The 18,498-nt window shown below is 46.7% G+C and overlaps 1 protein-coding gene across 2 annotated transcripts in view; it reads left to right on the top strand.

Annotated features, from left to right (window-relative positions):
* Positions 1-18,498, top strand: part of PARL (presenilin associated rhomboid like) — a 140,940-nt gene that overhangs the window by 103,776 nt on the left and 18,666 nt on the right. For both annotated transcript variants that reach the window (XM_066599800.1, XM_066599799.1), the window contains one exon: positions 5,421-5,518. In XM_066599800.1, the coding sequence (XP_066455897.1) occupies positions 5,421-5,518 (98 nt within the window). The remainder of the gene's footprint in view (positions 1-5,420; positions 5,519-18,498) is intronic.

Raw genomic sequence — 18,498 nt, 5'->3', positions numbered from 1 at the left:
TTCCCACCAAATGTGTAGGTATGAGCCGGGTGCGGTACCACATCTCCAGCAAGTGTCCTGCGAGGCCAATTTATGGTCGTAGAGCCACTGGGGGGGTCCTGTACCATCTCACCAAAAGTTTAAAGTGTGACTCCTGGGAGACGACACACGGAGAGAGACCGAAGGCCGTCTTAAGTATAAGTTTAGTATCGCTCTGAGAGAGGGATATCCGGAAATTCCCTGTCCCAAGAGGTAATAAAAGCGGGCCTGAAGTTCGCTGCAGGGGTTATATAATGCTTACAGATATAGGTCAACTTCCTCCTGACTGGGCTGCTCCCTGCAAGTGTCGCCTCGAAGTCAGTCAATGGCCTCGGTGACTTGTGTAAAGCTAGAAAGTCTTTGAGGACTTTAGTTATATGGGCAGTCACTAAGAAGGGGAGTGAGTGGTTGGGGAGGAGCACCGCCAGTATGTCTGAGGGAGGTCTGTGGGACAGGGGGTAGACTTCGGAGATGTTTTTATCTGAGAAAATTTGCCAGGTGCCCGCTGAACAGGAGTCCAGGCGTAGGTCTAGTACTTTATGCAGTGCGCATATTGGAGTGAGGGGGGAAGGGCCAGGGGCCAGAGATCCCCTTAATTCGCTCCAAGTCTCTAGTGGGCCTCTGAGAAGAGGGTTCATCCTTTTTCTTTTCCGTGTTATCTGATTAGGGAACCATAGGTCTTGTAGGAAGGTGGGACCATATGACCCCCTTGCAAGTGCCTGGACTAGTAGGTCTTTAGTTGGTTTAACCAGCTCCATCCAGTATATTAACTGGGCGGAGCGGTAATATTCTCTAAGGCATGGCATGTCCACTCCTCCTTCGTTCCGGCCCCTGACCAAGAGGCAGTGAGCCAGTCTCGGGTTCTTCTCCCTCCATATGTATTTAGAGAAGGCCAGTCTTAGGGATTTGAAGAAGGGGGGGCGGGATAAAAATAGGGAGGAGTCGAATTTTGTAGAGGATAATTGGGAGAACGTATGATTTTAATATGTTCTTTCTACCCAACCATGAAATAAATGGTAGGTCATAGGATCTCAAAAGATTTTTTTATCTGCGTTAGGAGTGGGAGAAAGTTTGCTGAGTAGAGATCCTCGGCTTTTTTTGTAAGTTTTATGCCCAGGAAGTCTATATCCGACATGGACCAAGTGAAAGGAGAGCTAATCTTCAGGGCATTACATCGGGCGGGGGGTATCGAGACATTAAGAACAGTAGACTTAGAATAATTTATCTTGAAGTTGGAGAGAACTCCGAATTCCTCTAGGAGGCTGGTAAGTCGTGGTATTCCTCTCTCAGGGTCTGTAACCAAAAAGACTATGTCATCGGCATAGGCCGCTGTTGAGATGACTGCTTGTTCAATCCTTAGTCCCTGGATGATGGGATCTGTCCTAATTTTCTGTAGGAATGGTTCAAGGGCCAGGATGAATAGGGTAGGGGAGAGAGGGCAACTCTGCCGGGTGCCGTTGCTTATGTTGAAATGGGGGGATAGGATATTATTTATTTTGAGCCTGGCATAGGGGGCCGAATATAGGGAAAAGATTACGGTTATGAAGGTGGGAGGAAAATTGAAATGAGAAAGAACCCGATTCATATAAAACCAATTTACCCGGTCAAAGGCTTTTTCGGCGTCTGAGCCTACTAATGCCAGGGGAATGTTTTGTGTTTGGGCATATCTCACCGCATGAAGCAGCCTCATGCAATCTTTGCCCTCTCTTCCTTCGACGAAACCGGTCTGCTCAAGGTTGACTAGGTCGGGAATGTATGTTTCTAATCTCTTGGCCAGGAGTTTCGCCCATAACTTCATATCGAAGTTGACTAAGGATATGGGCCTATAGCTCCCACATGCTTCAGGGTCCTTGTTATCTTTATGTATCAATGTTATATGAGCCTCTTGGGCTTGTTTAGGGAGGGCTGCCCCTTGCAGTAAAGAGTTGAATAGTTCCATTAGTTGAGGAATTAAGATGGGTTTGAGGGATTTATAGTAGATTAATGGGAAGCCATCAGGGCCTGGGCTTTTATTTGGTGGGGAGGAGGCCAAGAGATCCTCAACTTCCTGAGCCGTAACCGGTCTCGTCAAAATAGAAGCTGCTCCATCTTCTAACTTAGGGAGGTCTAGAGTCTCCATAAAGAAATCTATCAGGGTGAGGGCATTATTTTTCTCTTCTGGGGTAAGGGGTTTGTGGATATTATAAAGACGGGAATAGAAGGCTTGGATTTCAGCTGCGATATCTGTAGAAGACGTAACCGAAAGGCCTCAGTTGGTTTTAATGGCACTAATGTGGTTTCTCGTACGGGCTTTTTTGATTAAGGCAGAGGTGAGCTTACTGCCCCTCTTACCTTGAACGTAGGCTGCATATTTGAGGTAGAGGTGCTTTTTATTATATCTGGCATCAAAGATTAGTTTTAACTGTCTTCTGAGTGCAATTAGTTTATTGAGTGCAGATTTACTCTGGGAATACTTTGCCGCCTGTTCTAATTTCGCGATTTGTTGTAGTTTCTCGCCTATAACTTTTTGCTGTTTTTTCTTTATTCTGGAGCCCAGGGCGATTAGGAGCCCCCACGAGAAGGCCTTATGAACCTCCCAGACAAGGGGCATGGGAATGTCCTGGGTTTTATTAAGCTGAAAGTATTCCTCAATGGTGGATTTTAGTTGCAGTCTATCTTCCTCGGCATCTAGAAGAGAGGGGTTTAGTTGCCATCTCCACTCTCTTGGGGTAGGGGAAGGGAGGCGCACGTTGATGTGGAGAGGGGCATGGTCCGAGATCAGGATGGGGTCAATAGTGGCTGTCTTTACAGACTCTAACAGGGTGGAGGATATCAGAATGTAATCGAGGCGTTGGAAGGAGGAGTGGACATGCGAGAAGAAGGTGTAGTCTTTAACAGATGGGTTCATATGCCGCCAGGCATCTGTGAGACCCATCTGTGTCAGACTGCGGTTCAGTCTCCTCAATTTTGCTTGCGAGATGTGTGATTTTCCTGTAGAGGAATCTAGGGGGGGATAGAGGGTTAGGTTTAAGTCCCCTCCTTAGAAAATCGGGCCCGTGGCAAATTGTTTTAGGGTCTCCAACTGTCTAATTAGCCAGGGCACCTGTCCGGTGTAAGGTGTGTATAAGTTTGCGAGGGTCAGCTTACAGTTGTGGATAGAGCCTCTTTAGAATAAGACTCTTCCTTCCTCATCAGAGTATTGGGCCTCACAGGAGAAGATGATGGATCTATGGAATAGTATTGAGACTCCCTTCGAGGCAGACGCCGGGTGCGAGCTATGGAATCCCTGGGGAAATTGTTTTCCTGGTAGGGTGAGACATCTGTTTCCCCTGAAGTGGGTCTTCTGCAGGAAAGCGATTTTAGTGCCATACCTTTTTAGTAGAAGTGAGATGTGGTGCCTCTTGGAGGGGGAATTCAGGCCTTTTACGTTGAACGTGGATATTCGTAGAGGTTCGTCCTTGTTGCCTAGATCCAACCCGAGAGATCTCTATATAGGTGTGGAGAGAAGGAATAGCGTTAAGCGTAGTTAGGTGATTATCTAGACCTTAGAGGGTCCTGTGGATTGTCCGTCAGGGGTGCAGGATTTGAGAAAAGGGATAAAGTGTGGGGGGGGGGGGGTACCAGGGGGAGGTTAGACACACAGACGGGCTGAGAAACAACTTATCTCCTAAGTAGAATTTGGCGGAACCCGGTTATACTGTTTCGGCCAATAGGTAGGGGGGGGGAATGGGGAGGGGGGTGAGTCGGCTGGGCTACAGAAATTGAAGACCAGTCAACTGTGTACAGCCTGGACTGTAAGGCGCCCACCGAAACCCCAAGGTGTTTGGGATTTTGAGGGGGATCCGGGAAAAGAAGCAGCTCTAGGAACAGTCTACTCAGTTAAAATGCATAAGGCGAAATAATGAAGTTAGTAACATTTAACGTTAAACGGACCGCTGGAGCCGTCGGTAGTAAGGCGGCGGCCATCACGCAACAGAGCGCAGGTCCAGCAGGGCACCCTCGCAGGGTGATCTGGAAGGAGGATTCGAGATATCTCCGTGTCCATCTTCTGATCATGTAAGAAGATCGTGGTCCAGAGGGGGTGAAGGCAGAATCGGGCGATCTAAGTCGCCATGAGCTTCACGTATCAGTGTTATTGGTATTCCCCTTCGCCTTCTTTCTCTTCCCTCTTGGTGACTTCGGGTTAGTGGCCAATTGCCACGCATCTGGAGGTGAGAGATTCGGGAGTTTAGGAAACTCCGGGAGAGGAAGCCAGCAAGGTAAGTCAATGGGAGTTATCTCCAAGAGGGACCACGCATTGTGGAGGTCTTCCGGAGACCTAATAGCAAGCCTGCGCCCCTTGAGGGAAATCCCAAGGCCGAAATAAACCCCTTAGAGATGTTTTCTCTGTCGTCCTCGTCCGAGGAGGACTCCCCCCCCCCCCCCCTTACTGTGCACTGTAGCAGCCTCGAGGGCCGGCGCCATCTTGGACGCAGGGTGAGGTGAGCGGGAGCCGCGATCTTTCAGGTACCGCTGCATTCCCGTTTGATTCCTGTGTGAGCGAGGGGTGCCCAGCTGCTCACTAGTCTTCTCCTTAGCGATCCTCCTCATATCCGCCGCTGTTAGCTGCTGATTAGGGCTCTAGTGGATGCCTCAGACGGAGCTCCGTGCTCAAGCGGCCATTCGGCTTGGCTGTCAGACTCCGCCCCCCCCACCAATAAAAGATTATTTAATACTAAAAAATATATATTAAAACTTATTAACAATTGTCATTGATGCATCAATAACAATACAAATTATTAAAGGGGTTGTACAAAGTTATAAAATTATCCCGTAAAATTATTATGATCTGTGGGGCTCCGACTGCTAGAACTCTCTCCGTTTTCAATAATGGGGGTCCAGCAAAAAAAAGAGACGCCGCACAACCCCATCAACGGAAATATTGGCTGTAGGACTGCCCAGAAAAGTGTTTTAAAGGGCCAGTGTAGCTAGAGAAGTGGAGGTACTGAAATATGAATGGAGGAGGTCAGTGAAGACACGGTTAGGGCTCCTTCACACTGACGAGGGCGATATTGGTCCATGATTCATAGCCCGATATCGCGCTCCCCACCATATTGAAGCCCCAAATGATTTGCGAATGGACGATTTTTCTGCCTGTACAATCTCATCCTCCGCTTGTGTGAATGATAAATCACTCCGTGTAAACGTCCCCTGGTTCTGAGGGATGGAATGGATTTTTAGTGCCTGGACGCACCCAGACGATATCCTTCCGATCAGAGCAGCGGCTAACTGGATTTGCCACATTTTAGTAATGAGCAGAGAACTCTTTGACTGTACTATATATAATAAGCGATGATGTTTAAATATTGCATGGATTTCAGTTCACTGTAAAATGCATTTGCTTGGCGTCTGTCTCACGCATTATTTGCTGGTTTCCTACTTAGGCTATCAAGGTTATCCTTGCTTTGGATTCTGTGGGCTTGCTACTGCGCTGGAAGTTCTTCGATCATGCAGCTCATCTTGGAGGAGCTCTTTTTGGAATGTAAGTTTTCTACTTTGTTTTTGGTGAAATTTTGCACTGTGTAACCCTTACAAAAAAATTAGTCACCTGGCCCCATCAGACTAAACCGCATTAAACCTGGAACTTTATGTAGGGCTAGTGATATACTTTAAATATTGAGCTGCAGTCAAAACGGATACAACAGAGTTGCATGCGATCTTGTGGACTGTAACTGTTGCCCAGCAGTTAATATAAGGCCTCATTCACATAAGCGCTGTTTTAGAGCATTAGAGGGGGAAAATAAACGAAAAAAAGTGCATTAAAGGGTGGGTAATAAACAGAAAAAAGAAAGCGTTTAAACTACTAAAACAAGAAGGCAGCTAAGAAGCGCTACAATCATACAGGAAAAAAAAAACAAAGTATCTAAAGAAAAGATCAAAATTGCTAAGGAAGGGGAAGAAGGACTGTTAAAGAAAGCAAAAATAACCCTGAACTATTCTTCAGTTATATAAATAGTAAAAGGATTTGCACTGAAAGCACTGGCCCTTTAACAAATAATGCAGGAGAAATCATAGAAGACGATGAGAGGAAGGCAAATCTATTAGTTTTTCTCAGAGTTTTTATTTCAAAGAAATGTCACACAAGATACAGGGGTATAAACCCCACCCCCCACCCCACCCCCCGCTAAATATTGCATACCTAACAGAGGAGGAATTGCAAAGCCAGTTAAAGAGGATTAAGATTGATAAATCACCGGGCCCATATGGAATACACCCAAGGGTTCGAAGGAAACTAAGTGATAAGGTAGCTAGGCCGCTAGTTCTAATATTCATGGATACTATAAAGACTGGGGTTGTACCACTGGATTGGCGCATTGCCAATGTAGTTCCAATATACAAAAAGGGGTCCAAAAGAGAGCCTGGTAAACTACAGGCCGGTAAGTCTCACTTCAGTAACTGGAAAAATATTTGAGGGGTTTGTGAGAGACGCCATCGTAGAATACCTCAGGGAGAACGACGGAATAACTCCTCACCAGCATGGGTTTATGAGGGGTCGATCATGTCAGACCAATTTGATCAGCTTCTATGATTAAGTAATTTCTAGGCTGGATCGGGGAGAGTCTATTGATCTCGTATGTCTAGATTTCTCTAAAGCATTTGACATTGTGCCGCATAATAAGCAGATATATAAAATGATACAGCTTGGTCTGGGCGAAAACGTGTGTATCTGGGTAAAGAACTGGCTCAGAGATAGAAAGCAAGGGGTGGTATTAAATGGTTTGTACTCTGATTGGGCCATCGTTGCTAGTAGAGTGCCACAGGGTCCATTATTAGGCCCCATTCTGTTCAATATATTTATTAATGACCTGATAGAGGGACTGCATAGTAAAACATCAATATTTGCAGATGATGCAAAATTATACAAGGTAATTAATACAATGGAGGATAATGTACGGCTACAAAAGGACCTAGAAAAGCTGGGAGCATGAGTAGAAAAATGGCAAATGCAGTTCAATGTTGATAAATGTAAGGTTATGCACATGGGCAGGAGAAACAGATGTCACCAATATACACTAAATGGGGTACAGCTAGGGGAAAGTGAGATGGAAAAAGACCTGGGGGTACTAGTGGACTGTAGATTTAACTGGAGCATACAATGCCAGTCAGCTGCTGCAAAAGCAAATAAAGTCTTGGGGTGCATTAGAATTGGGGCGGGGGACGAGAACATTATTCTTCTACTATACAAGGCATTTGTCAGACCCCACATGGAATACTGTGTACAGTTCTGTACAGCGGTGCTCAGGAAAGATGTTGCAGTGCTTGAGGGGGTTGAAAGAAGGGTAACTAAATTAATAAACAGAATTAGAGGACTGGAATACCCAGAGAGGCTAACAAAATTGGGATTATTTACCCTGGAAGAAAGATGGCTAAGGGGCGATCAAATACCTATGTATAAATACATTAGGGGGCAATACAAGGATCTATTTATACCCAGAACTGCGACGGTAACAAGAGGGCATCCACTTTGTCTGAAAGAACGAAAGCAGATTTCATCACCAACATAGAAAGGGGTTCTTTACTGTAAAAGCAGTGAGACTGTGGAATTTTCTGCCTGAGGACATGGTGTTGGCAAAATCCATAGGGGACTTGACATCTTTCTAGAGCACTGCAATATTACAGGATATAGACATTAGGTGACTAGCAGGTTGTTGAACTCAAATATTGATCCAGGGATTACTCTGGCTGCCATTATGGAGTCAGGAAGAAATTTTTTTCCTCCAAATGAGCTAAATAGCTGCTTGTTTTTTTCCCTTCCTCTGGACCAAAAAGGGGGAGGAGGGGAAGGTGGAGTTTGAAACAGGCTGAACTAGATGGGCATTGTTTTTATTAAACCTAACATACTATGTTAGAGGCGCACAAAGAGAGTGCTTCTATTAGAACCAATGGCTTCCCATACAAACGTTCAAATGAAGAAATTTTGGACTAAATATTCACACCTAACAAAGATAGTACATGTGTGGCTACAATGCCCTCATTTAAGGTCCACAGTGTGTGAAAAGATAGTACCTGACCTATCTTTGGTGCATGCTTTTCATAGACTCATATGAGAGCTGGATAACGTGCACTTCAGATTGTGCGAATAGGCAATTTCACAGCTAATTAAAGTAGTTGCAAATCACTCATTCACACGATCTTTAATGCAATCTAGCCACAATTCTTTCATGCACCTATACTGTGCTAAAACACCACTTGTGTAAATGAGGCCTAAGCAGCAGTCTAGCCCAGGCCGTGGGTGCTAGTGACTGCTGCTATCTTGTTCGTTTCACTGATAATTGCTGGGCTGCACTTGTAAATGCAGGGTGTTAACAACACTCATATAATAGTGCCCTCATGAGAGATTGCTGGAGAAACCAATCAGAATTGTTATGTAATTAATAAGTTCTTCATCAGAGTGTGTTCACACATATCAGAACAGCTGTGAAATATAACCTGAAATTCTGCAGCAATGTACATTAAAGGGGTTGTCCCGCGAAAGCAAGTGGGGTTAAGCACTTCTGTATGGCCATATTAATGCACTTTGTAATATACATCGTGCATTAAATATCAGCCATACAGAAGTTATACACTTATCTCCTCCGTTGCTGGCGTCCCCGTCTCCATGGCGCCGACTAAAGCTGCTTCTTAGTCGCACGAACAGTCGCGCTTGCGCACAGCAGGATTCTTCTTTTGTCTCCCTCCGGGCTCACGAGCTGCGTGCTGGCTCCTCCCTCTTCTCCGCATCACCGTAGCTCCGCCTCCGTCACGTGTTGCCAATCAGCCAATGAGGTGGCTGTATCGGTAGTGGAACGCAGAACTAGAGAAGAAAATCCACGGTGCACCATGGGAGAAGACCCGCGGTGCACCATGGGAGAAGACCCGCGGTGCATCCTTGAGAAAGGACCGGCGGCCATCTTTAAAAGAAGAAAAGAAGAAGCTGCCCGAAGAAGAAGCTGCAGGTAAGCGTTTTGGTTTTTTTTTAAACTAACACAGGGATTGTTTTAAACGGGGAACAATGTGGGGGTATGTAAAAAAAATATATTTTTGAATTCGCCGCAGGACAACCCCTTTAACTAACTCCATTCAAATCGCTGGAGAACATCCACAAGAGGAGATGGGCCTGCTTTATTGTTGCACATCTGCAGCTTGCTTTTTTTGTCATTGAAATGCTGCAGATTTTCACAATAAAATTGGTTGATTGCCATTCATGAATTCCGTGGTGCATCTTGTCTGTGATGCTTGTCTGTGATACAATGCAGCCGACTCCATTGAAAGCAATAGGCTGCCGGCCAGCGCTGTAGTAATTTTTGGGGAAGGCCTTAAAATATAACCCCTTCCCTGAAAACCATCCTAAAAATTTGTAAAAAAAAAAAATGTATACTCGCCTCTCTGCCTCCGGCTCTTCTCCCTGCACTGCTCTCAGTAGTATTCAGCAGGAGGGGATTTTAAATGGGCTGCCTCTGATTGGCTGAGCACTGTGACCAATCAGAGGTAGCTCTCAGCTATTAAATGATTGGTCCCTGCGCTCAGCCAATCAGAGGCAGCACTCACCCATTCATGAATACTATTGAGAGCAGTGCAGGGAGAAGAGCCGGCTGGACGCTGCTGAGCCCCGGCAGCTGCAGAGAGGTCAGTATACATTTTTTTTACATTTTTAGAATGGTTTTTAGGGAAGGGCTTATATTTTAAGCCCTTCCCCGAAAATGACTACAGCACTGGCCGGCAGACCATTGCTTTCAGTGCATCTGGCTGTATTGGTGGCTCCATTGAATTCAGTGGGAGAACATCGGCTGTGGCAGAGGATCACGATCACAGTACATGTTGTCAATGGGGTCGTCGCTGCTGACGCCAGCCCCATTGAGCGCAAGCTGAAACCCCTGGATGCGACACCATCCAGGGGTTCCACATACACAGAACACCGATTTGTCGCAGAATGCAGTTACATGCGTACTGCGAATCATTGTGTCCCATAATTTTCGCCACATGCGTTTGTGTGCATGTAAAATTTGCACATGTGACCACTCCCATTGCAAAGCATTGTGTCTATATAGATGCAGATCGCAAACGCAACTGTCAGACGTGCGTACAAACGCCCCCGTCTGACTGAGCCCTAAACAAGCGGATTATTCCAGCAGCTTCTTCTGTGTCTCACGCGCTTGTTCACATAATGGATTTTTTTCCCTGAGATTAGAAAGAAGGGGATCTGTGAAACAGGTCCTGATAGGATGCTATTGACTTTCATGAACATAAACAGATGAGGATCTGTCTGTATGCACTCCTTCAGCAAGACAGAAGTCGTCTGCAACAAGTCTTGTCCTATTAACAAATAGTTAACCCCTTAGTTGCCAATCCTATTAGGGTCTTAATGACCAACTGATTTTTTAGGTTTTTTTCATCATCGCATTCCAGGAGCCAGAACTTTTTAATTTTTCCGTCAACCTAGCCGTATGAGTCTTTTTTGTGGGTCAAGTTGTTTTTTTATGTTTAATCAGTCTTTATTAATTAGTTGTCATTTTTAATTATTGCAAAAGTACAATATAAAATATCCGTCAAAGGGAACCTAATAATATAAGAATCAGAAATATAACATTTCAAACAAGCAATGGACTTGAGTATGCTCTGGACTCTTATTGTTCCCGACTTATTAAATTAATATGTAGTGATCTAATAAGGAATGCTGGGAACTATGAGAAGCGGTTGACAAGGGAAATATTGCAGTGTACCTCTTCACAAAGAGCCCTGTGTGGCACAGAGTGTTAAGGCAGCAGTATGCAGTCCTATGCTCTCGCTTACGACCTGAAGGTTACGGGTTCAATCCCAGCTCAAGGTTAACAGCCTTTCATCCTTCCGAGGTCAGTAAAAAGAGTATCCAGCTTTCTAGGGGAGAAAAAATGACTGGGGCAATGGCAAATCAACCCGCAAAAATTGTCTGTCAAAAAAGACTGAGGAGTCAATCATGACTCACAGCAAAGAAAAGAGTATAGAAATAGATAAGTATAACCAATAAGTATAATGGAGGAACTATCAAATAGAAAAGGTGGTAATAAATAGGGAAAAATGGGTGGAGGAAAATAGGGAAATATTATGCCTTAGAATCGTAATTATAATATTTATAGTAGTAATATGACTCCTTGCTACCTGGCTGGGTCTAAAAGCTCCCCTCAGCTGCCAACCCAGGAGTTTTAATGAGAGTGCATTCAAAGTCGATTGGATTGGTATAGGTGAGACATTTCTTGATGCCATTCAGACGAGACGTCAGTCAACAAAAAATTACTTTTGGCAATTTTTTGCCGAATAAAATGATTAGATTGTATGTGGAGATAACCTTATCTCAAAAAGAACTTTGCAAGCTACAACTCTACCACACCTGTACAATGATACCTTAATCAGTTCCACAGCACCAACACATCTCGGCCACCACGGGGAACATGGCATGAAAATAGACTGGATATCTGTATTATCTTGGCATGGTCTTGTAACTTTTTTCCTGAGTGGCACAGGCTATAGATGGTTTATGGGTAAAGATGAATGCCTACTGCTAGTCCTTCTGTGGTATTGTAACCCTCAGTTCCTGTTCCCAGGCCCACTTAAAGCTAGGTCCTGTGGTGGGGGTCTCCCGGATCAACAAGCCATAAATCAGGGAGAAACTGTATGTGTCGGAGGGGACTAGTGTGAAAACAGATGCTCAAAGGGAGCGAGTACTGTACTAAATAGACTTCCATCTCCTTGACTGGTGAGAAAGGAATGCCATTGATAAAACTCCAACCGAGAGAGGCTATACTCCCTGAATCTATTCCTTAAATCTTGAAAAGACGGCAATGAAGATCCATTTAGCACATTGTGCACCTGAGTGTCTTCACTTCCTTTCGATCCCAGAAAATGTTCTCATGTATTGCCTAGTGGCAATATTGTCTTAAAGAATAGTAGTGTAAGGGGACCATTGACCTGTGATAATACCTGCTTTTTAATTTTTTAGTCTCATAACTTAAGTGTCCCTTTCAATAAGTAGTCACGAGTGAGGGTCTGGGCCCTGTCACAAGGTCGAATGCAGGGGAGAAGTTTTATTGAGATCGAGCAGTCCACCTCTTCTATATTCACTTATTGCTTATGGGCGGCATGATGGTACAGTTATTAAATGTGTTAAGATTGCAGATGCATAGGCCCATTGACACGTAACGATTATCACTCAAAATTTGTTAAAACTACCGAAAATGAGCAATAATCGTTATATGTAAACACGGGCATTGTGGCATTGTGCACTTTTCATTTAAACGGTGATTTTAAGGTGAACCTAAAAACCAATGTTCAGCTAGTGAGAGATAAAGTATCTGTCAATAGATCGCACACTGTTCTCTCCATGGGAGGTGGCAGATAACCTTGTAATCTGCCATCAGCCTCTAGCAGAACAATGCAGCTACTTGTACAGCTGGGCGTGTGATTGATCACACGCTGGGCTTTGTAAACAGCTCCCGGAGGCACTTTTACATGGCCATTAACACTTTTGCAAATATATCAGTTGTTTGAAAAATTATTAGAGATGAGCGAGCACCAAAATGCTCGGGTTCTCGTTGCTCGAGTCAAACTTTCTGCGATGCTCGAGAGCTCTTTTCGAGTAACGAACCCCATTGAAGTCAATGGGGGACTCGAGCATTTTTGTATATGACCGATGCTCCAGATAGGTCTTAACTTGTGAAAAACCAGAAAACATCCAAAATCCACGGAAACACCACAGAAAAGGATAGGGCAGGGGCAGCATGCAGGGCTGCATCTCAGGTTCCCAGGTCCCACTATTAAGCCACAATAGGGGCAGCCTCCATCTTGTGTGACCCAGGGTGCCACGAGTTGCAGAGGAATGGGAAATCCATGTGTCCCGACACAATTCATTCTGTGTAGGTGTTAAATAGCTCAACACCGCAGTGGAAAGTCTTTGAGTTCCTTGGGCTTGCCTATGCTGTCGGTGCACAAAGATGGTATTACAGAAGAAGAAATCAGAGCGCCCAAACATGGCAGACTTTCACCACGCCAAGGACCTCGGCCCACATTTCTACCCTAGTCAGTCAGTGTATTTGTGCCAGACAGGTAAAGCAACGCAATGGGAACTCATTGTGCACCCACAGCATAGGCAAGCCCCAGGAACTTAATGATGGTATTACGCATAAAGAAATCACAGTGCCCGAACATGGCAAAGTTACACCCCGCCAAGGACCTCGGCCCCCCACCTTCAGCAATCGTGGGCATAAAGCGAACTTCGATGCTAGTACAGCTGTGAACGTCTCATTAAATTAGTTGCGGTTGCTTTCACCGCTCCAAAAACTGGATTAACCTGGAACAAGTTCCACAGGCCCAACCTGGCGCAGTTGCATTTCCCCCAGGACATAGGCCTCAGCCCACACCCTCAACAATCACGGGCATGAAGCGGACTCTGATGCTAGTCCAGCTGTGAACGTCTCATTAAATTAGTTGCGGTTGCTTTCACCGCTCCAAAAACTGGATTAACCTGGAACAAGTTCCACAGACCCAACCTGGCGCAGTTGCAGTTCCCCCAGGACATAGGCTTCAGCCCACACCCTCAGCAAACGCGGGCATGAAGCGGACTCCAATGCTAGTACAGCTGTGAAGGTCTCATTAAATTAGTTACGTTTTCTTTCACCGCTCCAAAGACTGCATTAACGAGGAAGTTCCACAGGCCCAACCTGGCGCAGTTGCAGTTCCCCCAGGACATAGGCCTCAGCCCACACCCTCAGCAAATGTGGGCATGAAGCAGACTCCGATGCTAGTCCAGCTGTAAAGGTCTCATTAAATCAATTACGTTTTCTTTCACCACTCCAAAGACTGCATTAACGAGGAAGAAGTTCCACAGGCCCAACCTGGCGCTGTTGCAGTTCCCCCAGGACATAGGACTCAGCTCACACCCTCAGCAAACGTGGGCATGAAGTGGACTCCGATGCTAGTCCAGCTGTAAAGGTCTCAATAAATCCGTTACGTTTTCTTTCACCGCTCCAAAGACTGGATTAACGAGGAAGAAGTTCCACAGGCCCAACCTGGCGCAGTTGCAGTTCCCCCAGGACATAGGCCTCAGCCCACACCCTCAGCAATCGCGAGCATGAAGCGGACTCCGAGGCTAGTACAGCAGTGAATGTCTCATGAATGCAGCAACGTTCCTCTTCTTTGGAGCCAAACCAGTGTCTCAGATAACTGTGGTAACACAAGAGAAAATACATGATGCCCAGTGCCGATCCCCTAACCCGAAGCAGGAGGAGGTGGCCTTAGAAGGCCAAGAAAACATGACCAGGAACCCACAGCAGCCTGTGTGGGAAGTATGTGAGTGGGCCCTTGGTCAGGCTCGGTCCCAGCAAACACCTTGTTTGGCCCAAGGTGCCGCGAGTGACATAGCAATGGGGAATCCATGTGTCCACACACTAGTCATTTTTGTTTGGGTGCCGGATACCTCATTGGCAACGCAAGGGGAAAGCCATCTGCACTCTGCACCCTACCCAAGTCAGTCAGTGACTTTGTGCCAGACAGGTAAATCATCGCTATGGGAAGTCAGTTTGCACCCAAAACATAGGTGGGTCTTGGGCAACCCAAGACATGAACCATGAAGAAATCAGAGTGCCCAAACATGGCAAACTTTCACTGCGCCGAGGACATAGGCCTCTGCTCACACCCTCAGCAATCGCGAGCGTGAAGTGGACTCCGATGCTAGTACAGCTGTGAACGTCTCATTAATGCAGTAACGTTCCTCTCCTTTGCCCAAACGAGTTTCTCAGATAATTGTGGTAACACGAGAGAAAATACATGATGCCCAGTGCTGATTTCTGACCCCAAGCAGGAGGAGGAGGTGGCCTTACAAGGCCAAGAAACCAGGACCAGGACCCGCTGTAACCTGTGTGGGAAGTATGTGAGCGGGCCCTTGGTCAGGCTCGGCCCCAGCAAACACCTTGTGTGACCCAAGGTGCCCTGAGTTACATAGCAATGGGAAATCCATGTGTCCCAACACAGATAGCTCAAATCTGCAAGAGGAAGTCTTTGAGTTCCTTGGGCTCGCCTATGCTGTAAGTGCACAAAGATGGTATTACACAGGAAGAAATCAGAGTGCCCAACCATGGGAGAGTTTCACCCCGCCTAGCAACTTGGCCTCGGCCCACAATTCTGGCCTAGTCAGTCACTGTATTATTTGTGCCAGATAGGTAAAACACCGCAATGGAAAGACTTAGTGCACCCATAGTATAGACAGACCCCTGTAACATTCCTGTAGCACAAGTATAGGCAGACCCCATTAACATTTCTAGTAACAGTATAGACAGACCCCTGTAACATTTCTGTAGCAGAAGTATAGGCAGACCCCTGTAACATTTATGTGGCAGAAGTATAGGCAGACCCCTGTAACATTTTTGTAGCAGCAACATAGGCAGACCCCTGTAACATTTCTGTAGCAGCAGTATAGGTAGACCCCTGTAACATTTTTGTAGCAGCAGTATAGGTAGACCCCTGTAACATTTTTGTAGCAGCAGCATAGGCAGACCCCTGTAACATTTCTGTAGCAGCAGTATAGGCAGACACCTGTAACATTTCTGTAGCAGCAGTATAGGCAGACACCTGTAACATTTCTGTAGCAGCAGTATAGGCAGACACCTGTAACATTTCTGTAGCAGCAGTATAGGCAGACACCTGTAACATTTCTGTAGCAGCAGTATAGGCAGACACCTGTAACATTTCTGTAGCAGAAGTATAGGCAGACCCCATTAACATTTCTGTAGCAGCAGTATAGGCAGACCCCCAGTAACATTTCTGTAGCAGCAGTATAGGCAGACCCCTGTAACATTTATGTGGCAGAAGTATAGGCAGAGCCCTGTTACATTTATGTGGCAGAAGTATAGGCAGACTCCAGTAACATTTTTGTAGCAGAAGTTTAGGCAGACCCCTGTAACATTTATGTAGCAGAAGTTTTAGGCAGACCCCAGTAACCTTTATGTAGCAGAAGTATAGGAGAAACCCCTGAAAATTGGGGTACCATGACTGTAGGCGAAGGCTGGAAAAATTAGTAAGTTAACCGTATAGGCGAGGGCCAGAACAATTAGTGTACCGAGAGTACAAATGTACCCCTGAAAAATTGCTCAACCGAGAGGGCAGGTGAAACCCATAAATATTTGTTTAAAGATACAGCTTGCTGTTGCTTAATTTGTAACACAGCCTGGAGCCAGCCCTCTTCAAAAAATTGGTTCATGTTAAAGTATCAATATTTTTGAAAATTTGAAAGATTGGGAAAAAATTGTTAGCTGAGCCTTTTGGGCCGCAGAAAATTTGCAGTTCAGCGTGATAACAAGATGTTTCAGGAGGAGGAGGACTAATATCAGAGACAGATTGACAAAGCTAAATGCCCCGTTTTTCCGGTGATAGAGAAGACTGCTTTTATCTGCGGTGGCAGCGAAAAGAAACTTTAGCTTCCGCTGCTCCAGGCTTTGTTCATCTTTATGAGTGTAAGCATGTCGGCACTGGCAGTTGACAGGCGGGTACGCTTATCCGTGATGATTCCCCCAGCTGCATTAAACACCCTCTCTGACAAGACGCTAGCGGCTGGGCAAGCCAGCACCTCCAGGGCATACAGCGCAAGTTCGTGCCACGTGTCCAGCTTTGACACCCAATACTTGTATGGAGCAGAGGCATCACGGAGGACAGTGGTACGATCAGCTACGTACTCCCTCATCATCTTTTTACAGTGCTCCCTCCGACTCAGCCTTGACTGGGGAGTTGTGACGTAGTCTTGCTGGGGAGCCATAAAGCTGGCAAAGGCCTTGGAGAGTGTTCCCCTGCCTGCGCTGAACATGCTGCCTGATCTCCGCGCCTCCCCTGCTACTTGACCCTCGGAACTGCGCCTTCTGCCGTTGGCGCTGTCAGATGGGAAGTTTAGCATCACTTTGTCCACTAGGGCCCTGTGGTATTGCATCACTCTTGTACCCCTTTCCTCTTCGGGAATGAGTGGAAAGGTTCTCCTTGTACCGTGGGTCGAGCAGTGTGTACACCCAGTAGAAAAATAGAAGTGGAGAGGAGCTACTACCGTTAAAAAAATGTTTTCATACACCCAGTAATCCGTGTTGGCCAGAATGTGTCTAATGCGAGGGTCACGAGAAAGGCAGCCTAACATGAAGTCAGCCATGTGTGCGAGGGTGCCAGCACGCAAGACGTGGCTGTCCTCGCTAGGAAGATGACTTTCAGGATCCTCCTCATCCTCCTCCACAGCCCATACACGCTGAACAGATGAGAGGCAAGCAGCATAGGTACCCTCTGCAGTGTGCCCAGCTGTTTCTTCCCCCTCCTCCTGCTGCTCCTCCCCCTCATTCCTCCTCCTCCAAAACACGCTGAGATATAGACATGAGGGTGGTCTGGCTATCAAGCAACATACTGTCATCCCCCGTCTCCTGTTCCAACCGCAAGGCGTCGGCCTTTATGCCTTACAGCGAACTTTTCAGCAGGCATAGCAGCGAGATGGTAATGCTAAAGATTGCAGCGTCGCCGCTCACCATCTGGGTAGACTCCTCAAAGTTTCCGAGGACCTGGCAGATGTCTGCCATCCAGGCCCACTCCTCGGTAAAGAATTGGGGAGGCTGACTACCACTATGTCGCCCATGTTGGAGTTGGAATTCCACTATTGCTCTACGCTGCTCATAGAGCCGCGCCAACATGTGCAGCGTAGAATTCCACCATGTGGGCACGTCGCACAGCAGTCGGTGCTCTGCCAGATTAAACCGATGTTGCAGGGTCCTCAGGGTGGCAGCGTCCGTGGCGGACTTGCGGAAATGTGCGCAGACACGGCGCACCTTGCCGAGCAGGTCACTTAAGTGTGGGTAGTTTTTCAGAAACCGCTGAACCACCAGTTTGAAGACGTGGGCCAGGCATGGCACGTGTGTGAGGTTGTCACACACAACCATGCCCGGTTGGAGGCTCAGCGGCGAAAGCCAGAGGTCGGTCGGGGCCGTGTGTCTCTTGTCACCTAAGCTGAGTTGTTTCAGCACGGCCTGCTGATGCTTGCCCACCGCTGTGCTGCCGCGTCGCGCCACACCGACTGCTGGCAATGTGCTTCTCACACTTCTTAATTGAGAGGTAGAGGTTGCGTAGGAGGAGGGGGAGGGTTTAGAGGAGAGGGCATAGGCCGCCGCAGATACCAGCACCGAGGAAGGACCCACTATTCTGAGTGTGGGTAGGACGTGAGCAGTCCCAGGCTCTGACTCGGTCCCAGCCTCCACCAAATTCACCCAATGTGCCGTCAGGGAGATATAGTGGCCCTGCCCGCCAGTACTTGTCCATGTGTCCGTGGTTAAGGGGACCTTCCCAGTAACCGCGTTGGTGAGGGCACGATTTATGTTGCGGGATACGTGCTGCTGTAGGGCTGGGATGGCACACCGGGAAAAATAGTGGCGACTGGGGACCGAGTAGCGTGGCATCACCGCCGCCATCATGTTTTTGAAAGCCTCCGTTTCCACAAGC

The sequence above is a fragment of the Eleutherodactylus coqui genome, chromosome 4 (assembly GCF_035609145.1).
Source record: "Eleutherodactylus coqui strain aEleCoq1 chromosome 4, aEleCoq1.hap1, whole genome shotgun sequence".
Lineage (NCBI taxonomy): Eukaryota > Metazoa > Chordata > Amphibia > Anura > Eleutherodactylidae > Eleutherodactylus > Eleutherodactylus coqui.
The sequence above is the reverse complement of the archived record's forward strand: the minus strand, read 5'-3'. Positions and strand labels throughout refer to the sequence as shown.